At 39.6% G+C, this 20,441-nt stretch overlaps 3 protein-coding genes across 3 annotated transcripts; 1 reads left to right on the forward strand and 2 right to left on the reverse strand.

Annotated features, from left to right (window-relative positions):
* Positions 1 to 1,622: 1,622 nt before the first annotated feature.
* Positions 1,623 to 10,368, reverse strand: LOC146666013 (protein phosphatase PTC7 homolog). The gene is made up of 6 exons (XM_085413824.1): positions 9,842 to 10,368; positions 7,513 to 7,692; positions 6,382 to 6,580; positions 5,143 to 5,266; positions 4,924 to 5,053; positions 1,623 to 3,755 (listed from the first exon to the last, which is right to left on the reverse strand). The coding sequence occupies exons 1-6, from the start codon at positions 10,041 to 10,043 to the stop codon at positions 3,697 to 3,699; spliced, it is 894 nt and encodes a 297-aa protein (XP_085269950.1). The 5' UTR covers positions 10,044 to 10,368; the 3' UTR covers positions 1,623 to 3,696.
* Positions 10,369 to 13,216: 2,848 nt separating this feature from the next.
* LOC146666014 (uncharacterized) lies at positions 13,217 to 18,381 on the forward strand. The gene is made up of 2 exons (XM_085413825.1): positions 13,217 to 13,566; positions 14,087 to 18,381. The coding sequence occupies exon 2, from the start codon at positions 14,091 to 14,093 to the stop codon at positions 15,459 to 15,461; it is 1,371 nt and encodes a 456-aa protein (XP_085269951.1). The 5' UTR covers positions 13,217 to 13,566; positions 14,087 to 14,090; the 3' UTR covers positions 15,462 to 18,381.
* Positions 18,382 to 18,510: 129 nt separating this feature from the next.
* sprn2 (shadow of prion protein 2) lies at positions 18,511 to 19,093 on the reverse strand. Its single transcript, XM_085411262.1, has one exon. It carries the CDS (start codon positions 19,091 to 19,093, stop codon positions 18,635 to 18,637), a length of 459 nt encoding a protein of 152 aa, XP_085267388.1. The 3' UTR covers positions 18,511 to 18,634.
* Between the last annotated feature and the right edge of the window lie 1,348 nt (positions 19,094 to 20,441).

The following is a 20,441-nucleotide window of genomic DNA, read 5'->3' on the forward strand; positions in this document are numbered from 1 at the left end:
CTTATCTACTTTGTTATTAGGAAAATGTAATTTGTTCCAATTTCTAGAGATGAATTTATGAAAAATGAAAGAAATAACACAGTGTGACAGGCATAAAACAGTATTTTGGGATCGACAAGGTGATTCCTGAAGCGATATTAGTTGAAAACATGGCATGGTGCTTAAAGTGTTCTTAAACAATAGGGGCAAAAACAAAGATGCGTCAGGCCTAAAAACTATCTACAGCAGATGAATAGTAAAAGATGAAGATGAAAGATGAAATTAATATCCTTAAAAAACAGGAAAGAAATCCAGCAAAGACCTGACATAGGACCTGAGAAATGCATCTGAGCCCTTAGTTGAGCCATCTGCTGTTCACTGAAGCCTCTTCGGAAATGGTCTCAGTGGAAGGATGACTGTCAAGAAGCCAATTCTTAAGAAGAGAAACAGAGAAAGGGGAAGGTATGCCATATTACACAAGAACTGGACTGAATCTGTAGCAACAGGTCACTGTCAGTGTGTATGTGGGAGGTGACTGTCTATAGGTTTGGGACTGAATTTCAGTCAGTCAGAATCGATGGAATTAATAACCATCAGATTTTTATCCACCAGGCTGTACCATAGTGGATCAATCACACCACCAATGCAGTAAAATCATACCTGGCTAGAAAAACACACAAAGGACACCTATAAGTCACAAACAGATAAGCTGTGGCATTCAAATGACGCTCAGTTGGTACTAAGGAGCCCAAAGTGTGTCACTAAAATACCCCCCTGCACAATGTGTTATACATTCATATGTGTTCTCATACATAATACACTTGTTGACATGCAGTATCTTTTTTTTTTGCAGAACTGTATTTTATGTGTATTTATGCTACATTTAAAGTAAATCAAATCTCCTTCCCATTCTGGTGCTCAGTATGAACGTCTTGACCATGTCTACTTCCATTAACTTGCTGCCACGTGACTGGCCGATCAGGTATTTGGGTTTCAGGTTAAGTTATATTAGATTAGATGAAAGTTTATTTATCCCTCAGGTGGGTTCCTCTGGGAAATTCTGTTTTTGTCCCTCTTGGGGACATAGGTAGGTTATTGTAATTGACTTATCCTGTTCATCCCTTGAGTTAAGTTACTACTTCAAACATGATATGCATAAAGAAGACACCTAAACAAGTTTAGTATAAATACTAGGTTCTTTATTTAAATATTGTACATATTTTAAAACATATTTACATAAATTAGACCTGCATTGTTTCACTGTAGACATAAGTTTATCTTTCATACGCTTGCTGGGAACAGGACAATCATACCATACAGACTGCAGAAGCACCTTTGAGAACGGCTTTATAAGAGAAAAAGACATGTCCACATTTCATTTACATCAAACACCGGGCAACACGGCAGGGACGACACAAGCTTGCAATGACAGGAAAGGCCTCTTGATTACAGGTCAAGCTATTGGTTAAGGCTGAAACTGTGCTCACCCTCATACTGCAAGTTCACACCCCCTCCTGCATAAGGTTTACGTCTCTCTGTCAAATATAGGTCTATATTTGAGAAACAGACATTTCCCCCCCCTTTTTTTTTTCTTACACAAACCCCTCAAAGACAAGAAGAGCCTAAAACAGTGAGAAATTACATTTTGGGGGGGGGGGGGGGGGGGGTAACTAAAATAGAAACTACATAAAAAACAAAAACAACGATGACAGCAGGACAGATATGCAAATCATTACCCCCATTATGTTTATGAGGAAGAAAAACCTGCCCAATTTGATGTGAAATGCAATCATTGTAGCACAAACTGCTGCCAAATTGCACATATGAACTGCTCTCTAGTAATAAAATGCATGGTGGATCAGTGGATTCAAGTATGGCAGCAACAGTACAACTTCTACCGTGATTGTTAGATAAGCACCACAGTGACTGTTACCATTACAGTGGTGCTTCCAGAGCAGTGCCCTAATTGTGAACTATGGCTTCCCTTCTTTGGTTTTTCTTTTAAAAACCTGTCTTTATAGTTACTTACAGATAACCAGTTACATATAACTTAAAACCAGGAATATGATACAACTTTAGGAATAGAAAATACACTTTAATGTAATTCTGAACATTTCCACACAGACCTCTGGCCATCACACACACATAGAACAAGAAAATTAGAGTATTGCTGTATGATGTTTGTGTCGAAAAAAAAAAAAAAGAGCATAATGAGATACACAAAGAAAATGTGTCTTTGGTGCACATGCTTTTAAATTGTAAAGAGTTTATCCACAACACTTAGGTGAAGTGTTAGACCCTCATAAGCAGAACGGTATCATCAGTGTCTTTGATTCGTGTAGTTTGGTGAAATCCAGAGCGCACTCGTCGCAATCACGGTCACAGCGTTTATGCAAATCAAGTCATACGTGACTAACAAAAGCAGCAGCAAACAAATGAAACAGGAAAATGAGGGACAGAGAAACAAAACATTTGAAGCAGACTCACACAATGCACATTTCTTCTTCTTTTTTTTAAGATACCTGGATCTTTTAGTCATCCACGGGACGTTTGTCCCATCTGCATATGCTTCAGTCTGTAGCTTTTAAAACAAAATAAGGTTTAAAAAATACATCTTTCTCCTTTGAATTTGTTCCTGACCTATCACTGCAATTGTAAGCATTCCCAGATGCTAACTTGAGCTTTATAACAAATATAAACATTACATACAACAGCTTCTCAAATATGCCACACAAACCAGTCATATGTTTTAGCGGCCTTTCGGCAACACGACTGCTTCAGAGATCAATCTCAGGAAGCGACTTTCAACTTTCAAACGGAAGTGTGGTATTGATGAAAATCACCTGGAGATTAGTATCTGTACAACAAAGTATACGAGAGCATGTGTAGATCTTCCATAAAGTAACGAAACAGCTCTTCGCTTTAACAACCAATTCAAAGACAACAGAAAGGCCAGAACAAGTTTCTCAAAAAACAAAAATATTTACAACTCATCAGGAGATGCGGTTCCCTCGGCCAAGCGACAAAACCTGATTAACCTTCATGTGAAAGCTTTAATAAGTGTTACAGTTTCTCATTACAGAGTTTTGATCTGAGGAAAGACACTTAATCCCAACTCGTACATTTCATACTCAAACAACATCCCAGCAGCAGCTTCCTCAGTCTAGTCTACATGCTTTGTTCAAACACATTTACCACATGGAACAGATTAACAACAGCGACCAATAGCCAGGTTTCGCCTGCTAAATCTGTTACTACGCTCTAAAGAATCCAAACCCATGGCTTACTCCTTAATCACATTTTTATTTTAGATTTTAAAGCCTACAGGCCGTCCATCTGTCCTGGGCTGTCACATCATTGAAAAAGATTTTGATGCTACAGGATGAGACGTTGAAGAATGAAAGGCATCTTCCCGCCCATCTCTCTCTCTCTCTGCTCCTCCTGCATCACGATCAACATGAAAGAAAAAAACAAAATGTTCTAGCTGCCTGCCTTCCCTCAGCCGCTCAAGCACCAAAACAAAACCAGCGGAAGAAAACTAAATGTTAACACGGGCCGTGCTGTAAGGAGTGTGTGCCGTGGTGTTGGCGGGCCTCCCCTGTCAGCTCCACAGGATGCAGTGCATTTCGGGAGGGCCGCAGGTGGAAGACTCAGGCAGGCGGCGAAGAAGGAACAGCCCCAGACGCGCACTCAAACACACGCACGCACACACACATTTTAGTCTGTGTATTCAGCCACGATAGAGAGCAGCACCGTGATGTCATCTGGCTTCCCTCCTGCAGGACAAGAAAACAAAGATAAAGTGAGGAAATGTAAGAACTAGTTCATGCAAAGTACTTTTTAATTATAAGACCTCCTGAATATATAGGAGAAGACTTTTCTATTTCATAATAGTGTTAAAGCCGCATATAACAATAATTGTAGTGATTTGTTTCGTATTAGCTGTAAAGCGGTGGTCAGCCATCATCAAGGTTAAACTTGCAAAAACTAAATGCTTGGGATTCCTACAGAGAAGAAAAACTGGTTGTGCCAGCAGGAGTTTCGTCTCATGTGTGTTATCATGACCACGCCAAGGACACAGCGGAGGAACTGCAGACGTCAGAGCCTCAATAGGTCTAGATAAACTGATTGAAAAAATGCTTTAACCAAGCTTATTACAAACGTGTCATGTAATGTGGCTTCAAATATAAAGTATAACTGCTGAAATCTTATTGTGTAAAGCAACTTTTAGTCAACACAAGGAGAATCACATTTAAAAGTCTGAGTGGTTTAAGGCCTGATTTGGACTTCTGTGAGCAATCTTTGTAGAGCCTATGACATACATCCCTTCAGATAGTTTCAGCAATCTCCCTCCAAAGATTTGCTGACATTTGTGAGAATTTCAATTCATGTTATGATTGTTATTTCTTAGATTGAGGTGATGAGTGTTATTCTCTCACTGACAAATTCAAAAACGCAGCTGGAAATGCACAGGAGGTATCGACTGTAGTGAACCGGCAACAGTTTTGTGCCGTGTGTAGTTAGGTTTCTATGGAGATTCACATCAGGTTGCGATGTAGAGTTTCAGATGGGTTTGCGGTTACGACATAGTTACAGTGTAGATTTACTGCTGAAGTATAAAGCCCCAGCGAGACATCCTTAACTTGTGTCTTTTGTGGCCAACTACTAATATTAACAGTGTACAGTTTTATTAAGGACATCAAAAGTACTTTGGAGTATGTATGTTTGTATGCTCCTCATTATGCATCTAATAACACACAAATTATGTTTATTTCAATGTTTATTAATTAATTATTCAAAACATGATAAATAATAGTGCCATCTCCAAAATTTGTACAACCAAAACTTATTATTAATATTAATCAGGAAAAGGGGCGTGCTGTAAAAACATTATACTGCAGTTATGTGTATGGTGCTTTTAAAGGGAGCTAACAGTAACCTTACCTCTTACATTCAGGCCATTGTCACAGGCAAACTGTGCAAAAGGGGACATATAATTAGGGTCGTAGGCAAGATCATGAGCTTGCTTTGCAATGCTCTGTGCAGTCTGCAGGATGCTGTCATAGTTGGTAGTCTGAAACGAGATGCAATAATAAAAAAAGCATTAAAATTTGAATTTGTTTCCAACACATATAAGCATAAGCTGACATGTTGAAGTGATACCTTGAGTTTTTTGAGCTCCTGAAGAATCATGTAGTCTGGCATGTTGTCAAAGAGACCGTCTGTTGCGGTTAAGATGATGTCACCAAGCTGCACGTCGAAAGAGGAGCTGTCAGCCGCTTCGGGACTACAGGAAACAAGGAAGCACGGGAAGATCATGAAGTGAAACTAGAGCGCGAAGCACCTGAGCTGCTGGCAACAGTTTTAAGTGTGGAATTAAGCAGGTCAGAAGCCACTCTGCTAAATTTTGAAGATGGAGTGTGAGCGTTTAATGTGACAGCTGACGTAAAACCTGACTTCTCCGTTTACTTCTCCGTCCGTGCCGAATGCCGGCATGGCCTGTCACTTCCTACCACCATACACAAGTCTCAGACTGAGGTTTTATCACCTGGGAGCCTTATATTTCTGCTTGGTCTTAATTTATGATGACATTTAAACAGGTCTATAAATGTACTTTAATGGGAACGTTAACCCATTAAACCTGCCAAACCAGTGAGAAAAGTCAAACAAAACATCTAGACTGCTCCAAATGGATTACAGAGTTTCCCTCTTGTTTATCAGTTGCCATTGCCATGGCTTGCTAGTACTGAAAGCCTGTGTCCATGGAGGAACGGGCAATTTGAAAGTAACATTCCTGATGTCTGCAGAGAGCTGAAAGCACTAAGGAAAACTTCTAAAGAAGGACACTTTTTGTTGTTGCTACCAACTCTAGCCAAATCCAGGTAATCACTGACATCATCTGGCAATTCAGACATAAAAACAGATCATGTTACAAAAGCTTTATTAGTTGATGCCAGTCATAACAGATGTAAATTGGTTTGGCCAGCAAACCTGTGAAGGCCTGCACACACTTTAGTGTGTGAGGTGAAAAGCAGGTTCTGTTTACATGGCAAACAACAACATAAAGGCCTTTATGCTATGATATTTGCTTCCCACATGAGAGATGAGTCATGTTTTTGATAAGTTGGGCTAATTAAGCTGTCCACAAATTAGCTTGGCAGTCAAAATGACAGAGATCATGACCTGCACTTCTATTTTAAATCCTGCTTTGCATTACAAAGTGGCACGCAAACCCAATGACTGCAAGTAGGGATGCTCAGAATGGAATGATATGCCTTTACCATTTTATCCGAGCCTGCTGTAAGCAGGACATGTACAGTGCTGTACAACTACCAGCCCAGCATCTATCTAATATAGAGTTTTATTTATTTACAAAGATATATCTAACACTGAGCAACTGACCTGTCACTGAGCACAACTCCCTCGGCTCCCGGAGGAGCGATGGACAGCTGGAAGGGTGTATTGAAATAGTGCTGTTGCTCGTCCGAGCGATGAACCACCTCTCCACCACGTACCACTAAAAAGCCAGAGTCGCCAAGGTTACACGTATGTAGCCTGTGACTCTGCCGATCCAGAACTACGATGCAGGCTGTGCTGCTTCCTGAAAATAAAGCGGAGTAAAACAACACTAAGGTTATGTATACAAACAGATAATTTGATCAGGGCAAAAGAAAAGAGTTATGTTGCCCAACCAGTACAAAGTAGTCTTTGTGAGTGTCCTCATTGTGAATCTAATATATCCATGGAGAGTGGAAGAAATATAATACAGACGGAAAAAAAAACAACCAAAAAGATTGCATTCCCAGTGACAGCTACTAGCAACAATTCAGGTAACCTTGAGCAGAGAAGGTCAAGAGCTGACCTTGCCATGACTTTCCAAAATAAAAGTATGCCAACTAAATTTAACGACAGCTAACCTGCGTCTGCACTAACTCTTGGCCAGGGACACTGAGCCAAGATATGAAACCTTGATCACATGCTTGGTGTTAACCTACTTTTAAAATCTCACTGACCCTCCTGTAGTATCAGTTACAGACAGACTCATGACCTTTTGAAGCTCTGGCAGGGGGCAAAGTGTTTGGCCTGCGTAATAGGGTAAATTGTGGGGAGTCACAAGATCACTGAATTTCAACTGCCAAGTGTTAGCATAAGAAATCACTGCCCGATCAAAGATAGTTACCTCTCTGGTTTTAAATCACTCGGTGGGACAAAGGTTTGTGTCAAACAAAAGTCACATAATATATATACCTCGCCAACTAACACAATCGTTGAAGCAAAATTTGGTTCCCTCTTGATGAACTGATCACACACTTAAAGGCTGTATATTAGTAATTGCCAAGGTAGAAGAAGAGATTCCATATTAAACAGATAGTATAACTCAGGACAGAGCTTGTGTTCTGTGCTCGGTGAGCAGGGCCAATACTCACAGTGTGACTCATACTGCAGCTATGTTATTTATTTCTCTCAGCACGGCTGAGCTCGCTCCACCACTTGCTGTGTTTGTAACCAGGTGGATCATCTCTATGTACTCACCTAGCAAGGGAACTTTGTTCTGCAAGAGCTCGTAGTAGCCAGACGTCAGGATGCCCACTGGATTACTGGGTGTGAAGCGACCCTCCTTCACCAGTCGCTCACAGGTCTTCATTAAGGTTGCAGAGAACTGAGATGGGTCGACACCATAGTCCCGCCAACCACCTACGCCATCTGCTACGCCTGATGGGGAAAAAAAGGAATTAAAAACATTTGTTTTACTACTGAACCACTACCATACAATACCTTATTAACACCAGATTCGTGACAGAGGATTGATCAGGCATTTCAAAAGTGTAAATACCAAACATCTGCTGGTAGCAGTTTGGCTGATTTTAGTTGTTGAATTTTTATTAAGTTATCTTTATTTTTTACAGCAGACATGACTTTCTTTTCCTTCCAAGGTCAATGCATCATGTCTATATTTGCACAGCCACACTGCTCTTCTGATCTTTCTTTTCTAGGTGCTGATGCTTTATTGATTACTGAACTGCTTTTCTCTCTGGTGTCTGTATCCCTGCTAAACAGGAACACATTGGTTTATTATCTTTCCATTGTAACTTCTCATGTACTGCTTCATGTGTGCCTAATTTATCTAGTTTACCTGAAGTGTAAGAATTTTACCCCGGAAAATGTGTTACTTGCAGCTATGGAACAGAAATAATTGTATACTCTTTTAACATCTTGTGTGTAATTCATATTTATACACTGATACCTCATAATCTACTAGCTTCCTGTTTTATTTTACTTTTGATTCATTCTAGCTGCACACCATGAGTCAGAACAGCAAAGATACAAATTGACTTTGAAACCTCATCAGCAACCAAAGTCTCTTTAGCTCTAGACACCTTCAGCTTATACACACAAACAAACGTAATCTAATATCCTGTAATTTAGGTGCTACATGAATCATTCAAGTTTGTACTTGTAAGCACGGGGTTCCAAAATGCATATAATTTTTGTAGTATACCGGTTAGGTTACTTGCGTCCAAATGACTTCTAAATTCAGTTTAAATATATTTACACATTGTGGCTTCACATCAATCACCTCATAAATGCCTTCATTTGCACATTCATTTGAAAGCTGATGCAAAGCAATTTTTTTCCAAGACCAGATGATTTTACTTAAGTTCTGTTTAGTTCAATGGCCAAAGAGGACGGCAAGGGAATATCTGCACCAGTATTTTTTTTGTCAGAAGACAGTTGTAAAAGAAATATGTACATAACAATGAGAATAATCTAATAATGATGTATAACTTTTCTCCCCACCCCATGCTCATAGTATTTGACTTCCAGAGAATCTATGGGTTTCCTCTTAGTTTTTTGAAAGTATTTCTTTCTACAGCACACAGACTACTGGGAATATTGCTTCCATAGTTTATAAGGCTGTGACTTTGGAATTATTTTCCCTTTCTCACAGAGGTGAAAGTAACCTTTAAAAAGAAAGTGAAAATATTATACATGCTGGAAAACCCCACGCATTTTCTTCTGCACTGCTTGATCATCACTGTCAGCTACGCCCTTCACTACGATTTCCATCAGCCTGAATTAAAGCAAGGGACGTTTTCAACACTCTGACTTGAAGTCTCACAGATTCCACTTCTCCTTGCCGTGTATACACGTGTTGCCATGTGTTCCTCGGAGATGTCAATTTTATTTCTCTAACCAACCTAAACGTTTAACACTAAACAGACCTTGTAAACTATGAAATACACCTTGTGTGTGTGTGTGTCTAACCAACCACGTGGTAGTTTAAGTCTTTGGCAGTAGCAAGGTGGCGAGGACAAAGCAAGCTTAGCCTGCTAGCTAAGCTAATAGGCTAATGATGCTATTAGCAACATGGCTGCCTCCATGCTCAACCATTCTGACCTTTGCAAGACATTGTAGTGTTAAGTCTGATACGTTTTAATGAGCTCTATTTTTTGCCACGTCCGAATTAAATAAGGCCGATTTACGTCTTCTAATGTTGTGATTGCAACAGCCTACGTCATCGCAGTGTATCCCACAGTGGGGACACATGTAGGTGAAAGGTCATTTAGCGTTTCACCTCAAAACTACCCCCTAACAGTAAAATAAATGTCATTTATTAAAGTAATGACGTGAGTGCAGGTGCTATGTGCGTACAGATATGCTTTAAGCGTCTATCCGGGTTGGAGTCTTGTTTTATCCGGGTTAAAGTGTTCTTTTTTTTTTATGTGTGAGCGGGGAGGGGGGCTGGTGTGTTTTGATCCGACGGGTCGGCACACGTGCTGGCTAAACTCACTGAAGGTCACCCGAGCACAGAGGGCGTCTAACTTTCATGCAAGCCATTTGCAGAGCCCTGAATCCTTACCCAAGACATCAGCCGTCTTGTGCCGTGCAATGAAGCAAGCATCATCACCGTAGCACATCCCTTTCTTCAGGATCCCCTTGCGAAAGTCTTTACCGAAACCATAACTGGCGGTGATCAGACTGTAGTCCCGACCGTCCGTCTGAGAGAGTCCGCCCAGGACAGCCCTGGCTACCAGTCTGCCATAAGACAGTACGGATAACATCCCCTAGCAAGGAGAAACCCCGTTCTGATCCGAGACCGTACACGCTGTCCCCCCTCTCTCGCTCTTTCTCTCTAACCGGCTCGACCACCTGCCTGCGAGGCTAAGTCTTCAGATCAAGCCCCGGCTGTCTGTCTTTAGTCGTTCATCCGATCCCGACCGGCTCGCTTCTGTGACAGCGGAAGGCTGCAGTTGCTCCAAACTCGAACAAACACGCCGCCGTTTCCTTTCTGACTCTGTCGCTTTCGCTTTATGTCTCAGGTGAGCATTTGATAGACGAAGCAGTTCCTCCACTGGGCTCTCTCCTCCCCGACATGTTTCCACGGGACACAAAGATGTGAGTACATACGGGTGTTTACAACTGTGACGTCGCGTGCCGTAACGTGGCCCCGCCCACCAGGTTCACCGTGGGGGTGTCCAAATTCATCTTTTGTTGTTTTTAGCTAACTTATGTAATAAATATGGGCTTAATGTAGGTTGCACCCAATAATGCAGCCCTAGAACATTTAACATGTTCTAATTTTCTTTAAAATTTGGGGTCTATACATGATAACCTAAAACTAAAAGGGGAAATTTGGAGGTTTTATAGGGATTTAGAAGTATTATAAAGTGTAGGATAAATATTTTTAAGAAATGAGTACCTTCAAGTATTTTAAAATGAAACGGCCAACAAATATACTGTAAATAATTTTTAAGTAATTGAATTTTTTTTTTAGTATTTTAGATAAAGGAAATGCAAATTATACTTTTAATGCATGTGAAATTTCACTATAAGCTACTGCAGTGTTACAAAGTGCTAATGTAAAGACAAGAAAATTAAAAGAAGGGTTTGGTAAGCTCTCTAATATGTATCCCTCTTGTTTATAACGTAATTGAGTACTTGGACAATTGCCTCTGAAGTTTCTCCAACATGTGTGGGCTATTTCATTGTTTTTGTTTTTGTTAGCTAATTAACCGAATAAATGCCTGGAGTTAATTCTAAATGTGGCATTTACATCCCCAGGCTGCAAAATTCAAAACAAAATTACCAGAAAGAATGCAGAAATATGACTGGTCAAAATAACCTTCTGGTATATTCTGCAGGAAGGGGGTGCACTGGAAACCTGAGCAGCATGAAAAGACTTGAGTTGTACAAGAAACAACAGTGGGGGAGATAATTGCAGGACCCTTTCTATGGTAATGAAAATCCCCTTGACAATACTGAGCCAAGTGAAGAGTGCATTGTGTATGATAGACTTGAAAGCATTTTTCAAGTCAACCATAATAAGGTCATGTTATAAGAGTGAATACAGAGGGTTTACCACAAGGTGTTAACCATTTAAAATCTCAATAATTAAAAGGTTGCCTTAAATATGGCCAAAAATAAATAAACAAACAAATAGCATTCTGCAGATGGATAAAAATAAGAAAAACATGGGTATAAGCATTTGATGCTTTCATGCTTTCATGCATGGACGGATATGCAACATATATATATATATATATATATATATATATATATATATATATATATATATATATGTATATGTATATATATATATATATATATATATATATATGTATATATATATATATATATATATATATATATATATATATATATATATATATATATATATGTGTGTATATGTATATATATATATATATATATATATATATATATCCTGTGGGACTTCCAGATACAGACGGACAAAATGGTGGTGGCTAACCATTCCGAATGACAGCAATATCAGGAAGAAGGAACACGAGAAGCTGGAGAAATACCAAGGGCTCAGAGAAGAGCTCGAGAGGATGTGGAGGGTGAAGGTAACGGTGGTCCCCGTGGTAATCGGAGCACTAGGTGCGGTGACTCCCAAGCTAGGCGAGTGGCTCCAGCAGATCCCGGGAATAACATCGGAGATCTCTGTCCAGAAGAGCGCAGTCCTCGGAACAGCTAAGATACTGCGCAGGACCCTCAAGCTCCCAGGCCTCTGGTAGAGGACCCGAGCTTGAAGGATAAACCGCCCGCAGGGGCGTGCTGGGTGAGTATATATATATATATATATATATATATACAACTTGCATAGTTCCCATTTCTGTATAGCTGTATATCTCAGATTTCTGTAAAGTTATTTATTTCATATTCTGTATAGTTTTTCAAATTTATATCCTGTTCATATCCTGTACATAGCTTGTACTCACTACAGCCTGTACATACTTATAGTTATAGAATATTCACAACATACTTCATACCGTGTACGTTATAACATGCCATAATAGACCCATTTCTGTAATATACTCACATATCTATATTATTGCTAATATATATTGTAATATATCTATATCACTAAAGCACTTCTGGATGGATGCAAACTGCATTTCGTTGCCCTGTACCTGTGCATGTGCAATGACAATAAAGTTGAATTCTATTCTATTCTATGCTATATGATGTCGCAAAACAAATGTATATTTATATGTGTGTATAAGCTGAAGTTGGCTCAAGCTAAAGGGACTTGGGTTGCTGATGAGTTTTCAAATTTGTTCTATGTCTCTTCTTGAAAACAGCCGAAATTCCCTGTAGTATGTTATCCCAATTTAAATAATGGTACTGTTTAATCCTGTATGACCAAAGCATAATTTGGATATGGTAATTTAATCCTTTTGTCCCGTTTTCCTCATTATGTCAATTTTCTTTGAATTTTATAGACCCACCTGCCAGTTCTTTCTTCTTACCACTGCTTCTTTCTGCCATCTTCCCTTGAGCTTTTATTTAATTACTGTTCCCTTTCAGTCGATCCACTCGGTACAACACATAAGTATGGGATATCATGCCCTCAAAGTTATCTATTTCAGCTGTTACTCATCATGTCAACCTCTATCATCAAAACTCCCAAAGCAAATGCATCCCTTTTAAAATTTAAAAGGGATTAATGGTTCACTGAAGCTGTAAATATTTTTGCATTTGCAGTGTTCCTTTTTTGTCATTTCAGATAAATACGCCTAAAAAATCCACTTAAATTGATAGTATCATTTATTTATTTTATTATTTAATTGCATTGAACTGTGGTTGGAGGAGGTCTTGTCATTTTTGTTCGGTTTCACCAAAAAACCCTAGGCTCGCCACTGAAACTGTTATCAGGCTGTTGGTAAAGAGGCCTGACCGGAAATACATTCTATGTAGGGTACATATGTGCGCTTGTCGTGAATAACGGGACGTAGCTGACAGTCGTAACGGACGGTGCGGATATATAATTAATACTGTTTAGCCTCCCTTATAGGACACTTTCTGATATGGTCGCCATTAGTTTTACACTAAAAACTGGTATTCTAAGTAAGAATACCAGTTTTGCAGTTAAAAATAGTTTTAGTATACATGCTGTTGTTTCGCATCGTTGGAACATTTAATCCGGTGCTTCGTATGATAAAAACGAGCGCACCGCATTTGGAAGAAACCACCCTGGTCCCTTTAGGGAGCGGAGAGAAGACGGAGAGAGAACAACAAACGCACTCGAATTATCGACGCTTACACACAAAACACCAATTCCTGGTAAGATATTAGCCTTCATCACATTTCATTTAATTGTGATGCTATTATAAAACGCTTTGCTGATTGGTTCGGCGAGATAAAAAGACGACACACACATCCGTTATAATATGGCTCCGTTATGTTTTTCTAATGGAAGGGGAAGGATGATGCAGTGATAACAGCCTCACGTTTATGAACCCTAAATTTGTTCATTAATTATTATTATCATTATCATTATTATTGTTATCATCAAATGATAAGATAATAATGCGATTGACACCATTTCTAAATTTTAAATAGGACAAGGATTCAATGAGGGTGTTCTAGCTATACGCGTTATATAAATATATAAATAGATGTAGCCAGAATGATACATTGTTTCTTATTGATCGTTATCGAAAAAAAGTGCAGCTGACTCTTTTTAATCTTATGCCTATACAACACACTTAAAATGAAGAGATGTTTGTTTATTATATATATATATATATGTATATATATGTATATATATACGGGTGTTTACAACCATGACTTTTCCTTTTAGGGCCATGATGGGGAGGTTGTGTGAGATGGTTCTTGTGTCTCTTCTTATCATGTCGCTTTTGACCACTGAGCTGGCATGTGCTAAAAGAGGTGGCAGCAGCAGCAGCAGGGGAAAATCTTCATCCAGCAGCAACAAGGGTTGGACCAATTCAAAGACATCCAACTCTCAACCAGGAAACTACCCACGTCAGCCACAGAGTCCTAATCGAAACACCAATCCTTATCCTCCTGGTGGAAGTTACCCTTATCCCAAACAGAACCAGCCAAGTTATCCAGGTGCCGGTAGCAACCCAAATCAGTACCCTGGCAGAGGCAATCCTGCAGGTTATCCGAACCAGAACCCTGCAGGTGGATACCCAGCAGGAGGGTATCCTAATCAAAACCCAGCTCGAGGAAATTATCCAAATCAAAATCCAGCTGCCGGAGGCTACCCCAACCAATATCCAGGCAGAGCTGGTAGCAACCCCGGAGGTTATCCTAATCAGTACCCTGCTGGAGGTTATCCAAACCAGAATTATCCTAATCAGCATCCAGGTGGGGGTTTCCCAGCAGCGGGTGGTTATCCACAAAACCCAGGAAGGTATCCTTACCAGTATCCAGGTGGTTACCCCGTCCAAACTGGAAACACACGACCAGGTTGGAATGTGCCTGGTTCAAATCCAGGAGGTTATCCAGGAGGTTACCCTGGTGGAGCAGTTGGTGGCTACTCCAACTGGAACCCAAATAATAAGATTCTGAGTCCCCGCTTTGGTGGAGGAGGCTATGGCTATGGGATGGCAGGGTCACCTTTTTCTCGTTCTGTGCAGAACATGGGGTATGCGCCCAAGTCACCAAGTTTTGCCAAAAAAGCCATGGTGGCTGCAGGCGTCGGTGCTTTGGCTGGAATGGCAGTTGGATATGGATTAGGACGCTTCCCCCGACCACATTTCACTTTCCGTAACCCTGAAGAAGAGTACTACTACAATAATTACATGCAGCGTCGTTATGGCACCCAGTCAACAGATCAAAAAGACTATGGCCGTGATTACGTCTACAGCCCTCCTCCACGTGCTGAGACCTACGAAAGCTTCATGAGTCGCTGCATGAATTCGACTGATATGTTTAAGGATCAAGGCTCTTCCACATCCAAGAGTGCAGCTGAGGACGCAGATGACGACACCGTCAGCATTGAGGAGATTGGATACCCAGCCCTGATTGAGCAAGTGAAGTCGCGGCAGTGTGTAGAGAAGTACATGAAGTACTCTGAGCAATTTCTGAAGGAACGTAAAACTGAACAACAATATCAGCTAAGTCGCTCTAGCCCTCTGAGCCAAGGGCTCATTCATCTTCTCACTTCCTCCGTGATGCTATTGTCCAGCATGCTCCTGCTCCAGTGAGAAAACACCTTCCACTTCACTTCAAATGGCTTTCTACTGCCTCCATCATATGCACACATTCATTTCCTGCTTATATTATAGTAGCTCCACATTGCAAACCACAGCTGCATACTTCCAGAGAGTACAGTCTTTTAATATCTATTATATAAAAATATTGACATGTACATACTGACTAAAAATGTCTATTTCAAGTGTGGCACTCAGTTTCAAGTGTTACAGTTAGATCTGTCTTAGATGTTCACTATACTTTATATTAATTTATTTTGGATCCATATTTTGCACTTTTTATCTCCAGATTGTTGGACACTGAATGCAGAGATTCATGATTAAAGAAAGAAAACAGGACAGGACAATTACTTTAGCAGTTTTTTCTTAGGAAGACTATCAGGGCAGTTTCTTTCATAGTTTGGATAAGAATGAAAAAATAATGAAAGCTCATAGTCCACATTATGGCTTATGGGGTACAAGTGGGATTTGGCAAGTGGGGTAACTCAGAGATTTGTTTGTATTGGTGCAGCATGGGGACAAGAATTACGTAGAAATAAGTCACATGATGATTTGCAGGCCAGATTTGTGCATACAGGCTGTGATCAGCTGAGCTGTGCTGCTTCTCCTGTATTCAGTATTCACTGCTTTTTTGTGGATTTAACCACGCTGAATTCAACAAGTTATAAGCAGGTCTATCCAAAGCTGCATGGCTGATGCATTGTATAAAAGATAGAATTAGCTTAGTGAATGTAATAATATTTGCTACTCTTGATCTAATCTAACATTGACCATGAACAGCCTGCTCCATACCCCTCCAGCAGAGTGAATCACTGTGAACTTCACCACAGTACTGCAAACATAACCAGTGCAGCCTGCACTAACTTGCCTGGTATTTTCATGCAACCTTTGAAGAATGCAAAATTAATATGCTTCCATTTATTTTGGGATAATTTGGCAACACATCACGTGTAGATCCATTTAAGAGCTCTAAAACGAACGAGGATATTGGAAGTTTTACATTTTCAGCTTATCAAACCTTGCGTGTTGCCATCCTTACCCTTGAAAATAATCTTCTTCTTTGGTTTCCTGTCTTTCATACATCTTTTTCTACATCTCTGATAGTGTTGCACGTCAATGCTTCTTTTCCCCTCTCCCTTCGGCTGGCAGACACATTTGTCAGATGTTTTCTGTTGATTGACAGACTGCACAGACACAGTTTGTGTATTTGGTGATATTTTAATGTCCTCGAGAAGTTGCATTTGAAATTACCGCCACTTAGAAAAAAACTTTGCTGCCTTGATGCTCACTCTTCCTCTGTTATGTTCTAGATGCTGAAGTACAGTAACCAGGATTATTTACCTTTACACCATGAACACATCACAGGGATGAGAAGGAAAAAGTTCACTTCAGGTTATAAGTGGGCTGTGGGATGTCATTTTTTTTTGGCTTATTACCGGGCAAATATTTGCATGTAATAACTGGCAGCAGGATTGTGGCACATGAAAAATAAAGGCATTCAGCGATAATACTGATCAGTAATAATAAATCCAGCTCACTTTAACCCCTGTTTATTATCTGGGGTAATGTTAGGAGAAATCTCTTTGGAGGATTTAAGTTTTATGTGTGTGTTTTGGATTCCACTCAGTCTCACTCCACAGAGCACATGCACAGACTGAAGCAAACCCTGGTCACTAATAGTTTTTACAGATTGCTTGATGGTGATAAAGGATTCCTTGTAAATAATTCAGCCAAACTTCCCACATGAACTTTAAGCCATCGAGGTTTGCTGAACAGCAGAGACAGAAATAAAAATAAAAGTAGAAAGAATCGCCCTGGTTCATATTTAATAATTGCTACTTATGTTATTGCATGTAATAGCTTTTCACAGAGAGTAGACAGTAATCATGATGGGTTCATAAATGAGCAGTGAAGTTGCACAAATAGCACTTGTTGCTTTAATCTGTGCAGTCTGTTGAACGGATGCGGTCTTTTATCTGTATTTCCTTGTAGTATGTAAACTGTCCTTAGTTAAAATGGGTGTGGTAGCACTCAAACTGCATTCCTTTATCCCGTTGAACTCTGCCATTATGTGTGTGAGTCATTAGAACATTTATTCCCATAAAAGCCTTGGTTTTACATCCATATCCCCAGGCACATTTTAACTTTCCATAGCCACTTATTTTCCAGTCGTCTGCCCTGAAGTTGGTCATCGTTTCCGTGCGTCTTCCTCTAATCTCCTACATGTTATTGTAGCGTGGGGAAACAGTCTCATAGGACAGTTTTTCTCAGATATGTAAATACTACTGTTTATTTTCTTGCGCCGGTTGTCATGGTACAGTCTCTGCGATTATGACTACTAAAATCTGTTCTCCTTTTTTTTCTTCAAGAGTAGGTGTTGTTATTATTTTTATTTTTGTGGGTGTTTCATGTGATCATTTCACTTTTCTTTTTACCGTACTTTTTATGATCCTGTTTTATTTTTTCTCCATGCCTGAGTTTTGTAAAGGATTCTGGAAAAATGCTGTGTAAGTTAGGTGTGAAAATCTCAAAGTGATGGAATTCTCCTTCCCATACTGATGTTGTTCTTTGTGACCAGGCTTTCAAATTTCTTTTATTCTCTCCTGTTAATAAGCTTTTATATTCGACTGTTCCTGTTTTGCTTTTTTGGTTGATTCTGGCAAAACGACTTAATTTGATGGGAAATTCCACCTAAATCAAGGATGTGGAATATCTGTAAAGTGCACTTATTTCTCCTCAGTTGTGGATATTCTGTAACTTTGTAATTGAGGTCATGTTACCATTAGAGACATCGCTTGTTTTTGACTCAGAATTGCAAACATTTCGTGATACTCCTCAGATGTTATGACTAACACGGTGTAATATAGTTTGTCTTGGATGTTCATGTGTTAAATAAAATAAATCATGAAATCTTTTCTGTGGCCTGTGACATCTTCACGTCTAAAATGTTGCTGTATCTCTTCAAGGGATATCAAGAGAGGGGTTATTAGAAAAATGCACAAGTGCACAACTTGTGTATTTTTTTAACCAAACTCTCAGAAAAATCCTCCATGAGGATGACATGATGACATTTAATTCCAATAAAATGACACAGTAGAGATCATTTGTTCAAAAAAGCTTTAATTTACTTTGATAAATGACAGCTTTTTCATTAATTAGATGGTGGATCACACGTCTCTTATCCAAGCTGCTGTAAGAAAAGGCACCACATGTCCCAGCCTGAGAAAGAGGTGAGTCGCAGGAGCAGGGGCAGCGCCTTTAACGAAGGCTCTCCAGAGAGACTGGTTGCAGCATCTTTGGTCTTGCTGGTAGTAAAGCTGTCGATCTTGCTCAGAGGCGACTGCTTTGTGGCCATAGTTATTTCCGGACCCATGCTTTGGCTTTCCAAGGAACCCCAGCCCGTACCCGGTGCCTGTGCCTCCCAGCATCCCCGCTGCTGCTGCACCTGCCCACTTTACACCCTGCTTGGAGAGGCCTCGATTCTGAGAGGGAGGCGCTTTGTTACCAGTACCGCGACCTCTGAAGCTGCCTGCTCGCTTGCTGTATGCATACTGTGCACCTGGGCACAAAGCTGCAATAAGCAGCATCCAAACCCACAGTGAGGGAAGCTTTTGCTGGCCCGCCATCAGAGCAGAGCTGCAAAAACAGATTAGGTTGAGTTGAACTTTAGAAAGAAAAAAATGTTATTAAAATGATACTGCGCTTCATTAATTGTCATTTAGGACACGTGCAGAGGAGTTTTTTGAAAGTCTGTCAGCAGTCAGTTCAGCTGGCGATAAAGCTTTTGATTTCCTGCGGCTCAGTAACAAAAGCTACATGCTCTCTAACCCTGACACAACAGACATCTAGAATGACCGATATGCTCTGTAAACACGAGGATTAGCTGGGCATTATGTGGCACATTTGTTCTTCCATTCACTAGGCATTTGCTTCTTTTATCTCTCATAAACAGTGCATATCATATCAATTGTTAAAAAACATATCAGTGATGTATTTGGAACAGTAACCACATGTACATTATTGCAAAATATTTGGTAAGGGGCCTTTTAAAAAAAAAGTTAGAAAGTTGTTAAATAAAACTGATTAAATGTGTACATTATCTATAAAAAATAAATTTTTTAAGGAAACAAAATGGAATTTATTTACCTTTCTTAGGAGTTACTTAAAGAGGCTGTGATCCTGGAGCGGTTGTTTATCAAACCACAACACAGCAGGGCTGCGAGGTGGTTTTCATCTTCATTTACAGACTATCAACCCAACCAACACAGTCAGCACCAAGACCCCTCCCCCCCCCACCCCAACACACATGCCCACCCACCCACAAAAAAAAAAAAAAAAAAATCCTGCTTTGCTATTGGTTCTACATCAATAATACAGAACAGGTTCAATGTTTTTGCTGACAGTGGATTTTCACACATGCAGTGTGAGTTTCTCTCATTACTCAGCAAATGGACATGAGTGCAAACAAATCAAAACATTACTGTCTCAACTAACATTTCATTTAGTATTTATTTATGTTTATGTCTACATAAAGTGTCTAACCACTAAAAAATGTTCTGGGCTTATAACATTTTTCAGAATCCTGAGAAAAAAAATGTTCAGAAATAAAATTGTAGTCAAATTCTAGGAAAAAGTTTGTAATTAATATTGTAATTAAAATCAGAAAAAAACAAACAAACAAATAAAAAAAAACACCAACAAAAACAAAAAGTAAGAAAAGAGTCAGATTTCAATTTAAGAAGTCATACCTTCTGAGTTGAAAAGTCAGAATTTGGAAATGAGAATTTTGAGAATAAAATCTGAATGTTTGTATGTGGAATAAGAAATCTAAATTAAATTCAGACTTCTGCCCCAAAAAAGTAAAATTTAAAAAGTCAGAATTCATTAAGTAATATAAGAACTGTGCAAAATACTTTTTTCAGTAACTCCAATCGTCTTTCATGGCGATTCTAATGTTCAGCCAATGTTTGTGCA

Source organism: Rhamphochromis longiceps, linkage group LG7 (genome assembly GCF_057381845.1).
Source record: "Rhamphochromis longiceps isolate RC_006_pf linkage group LG7, R_longiceps_female_GT1.1, whole genome shotgun sequence".
NCBI classification, from domain to species: Eukaryota; Metazoa; Chordata; class Actinopteri; order Cichliformes; family Cichlidae; genus Rhamphochromis; species Rhamphochromis longiceps.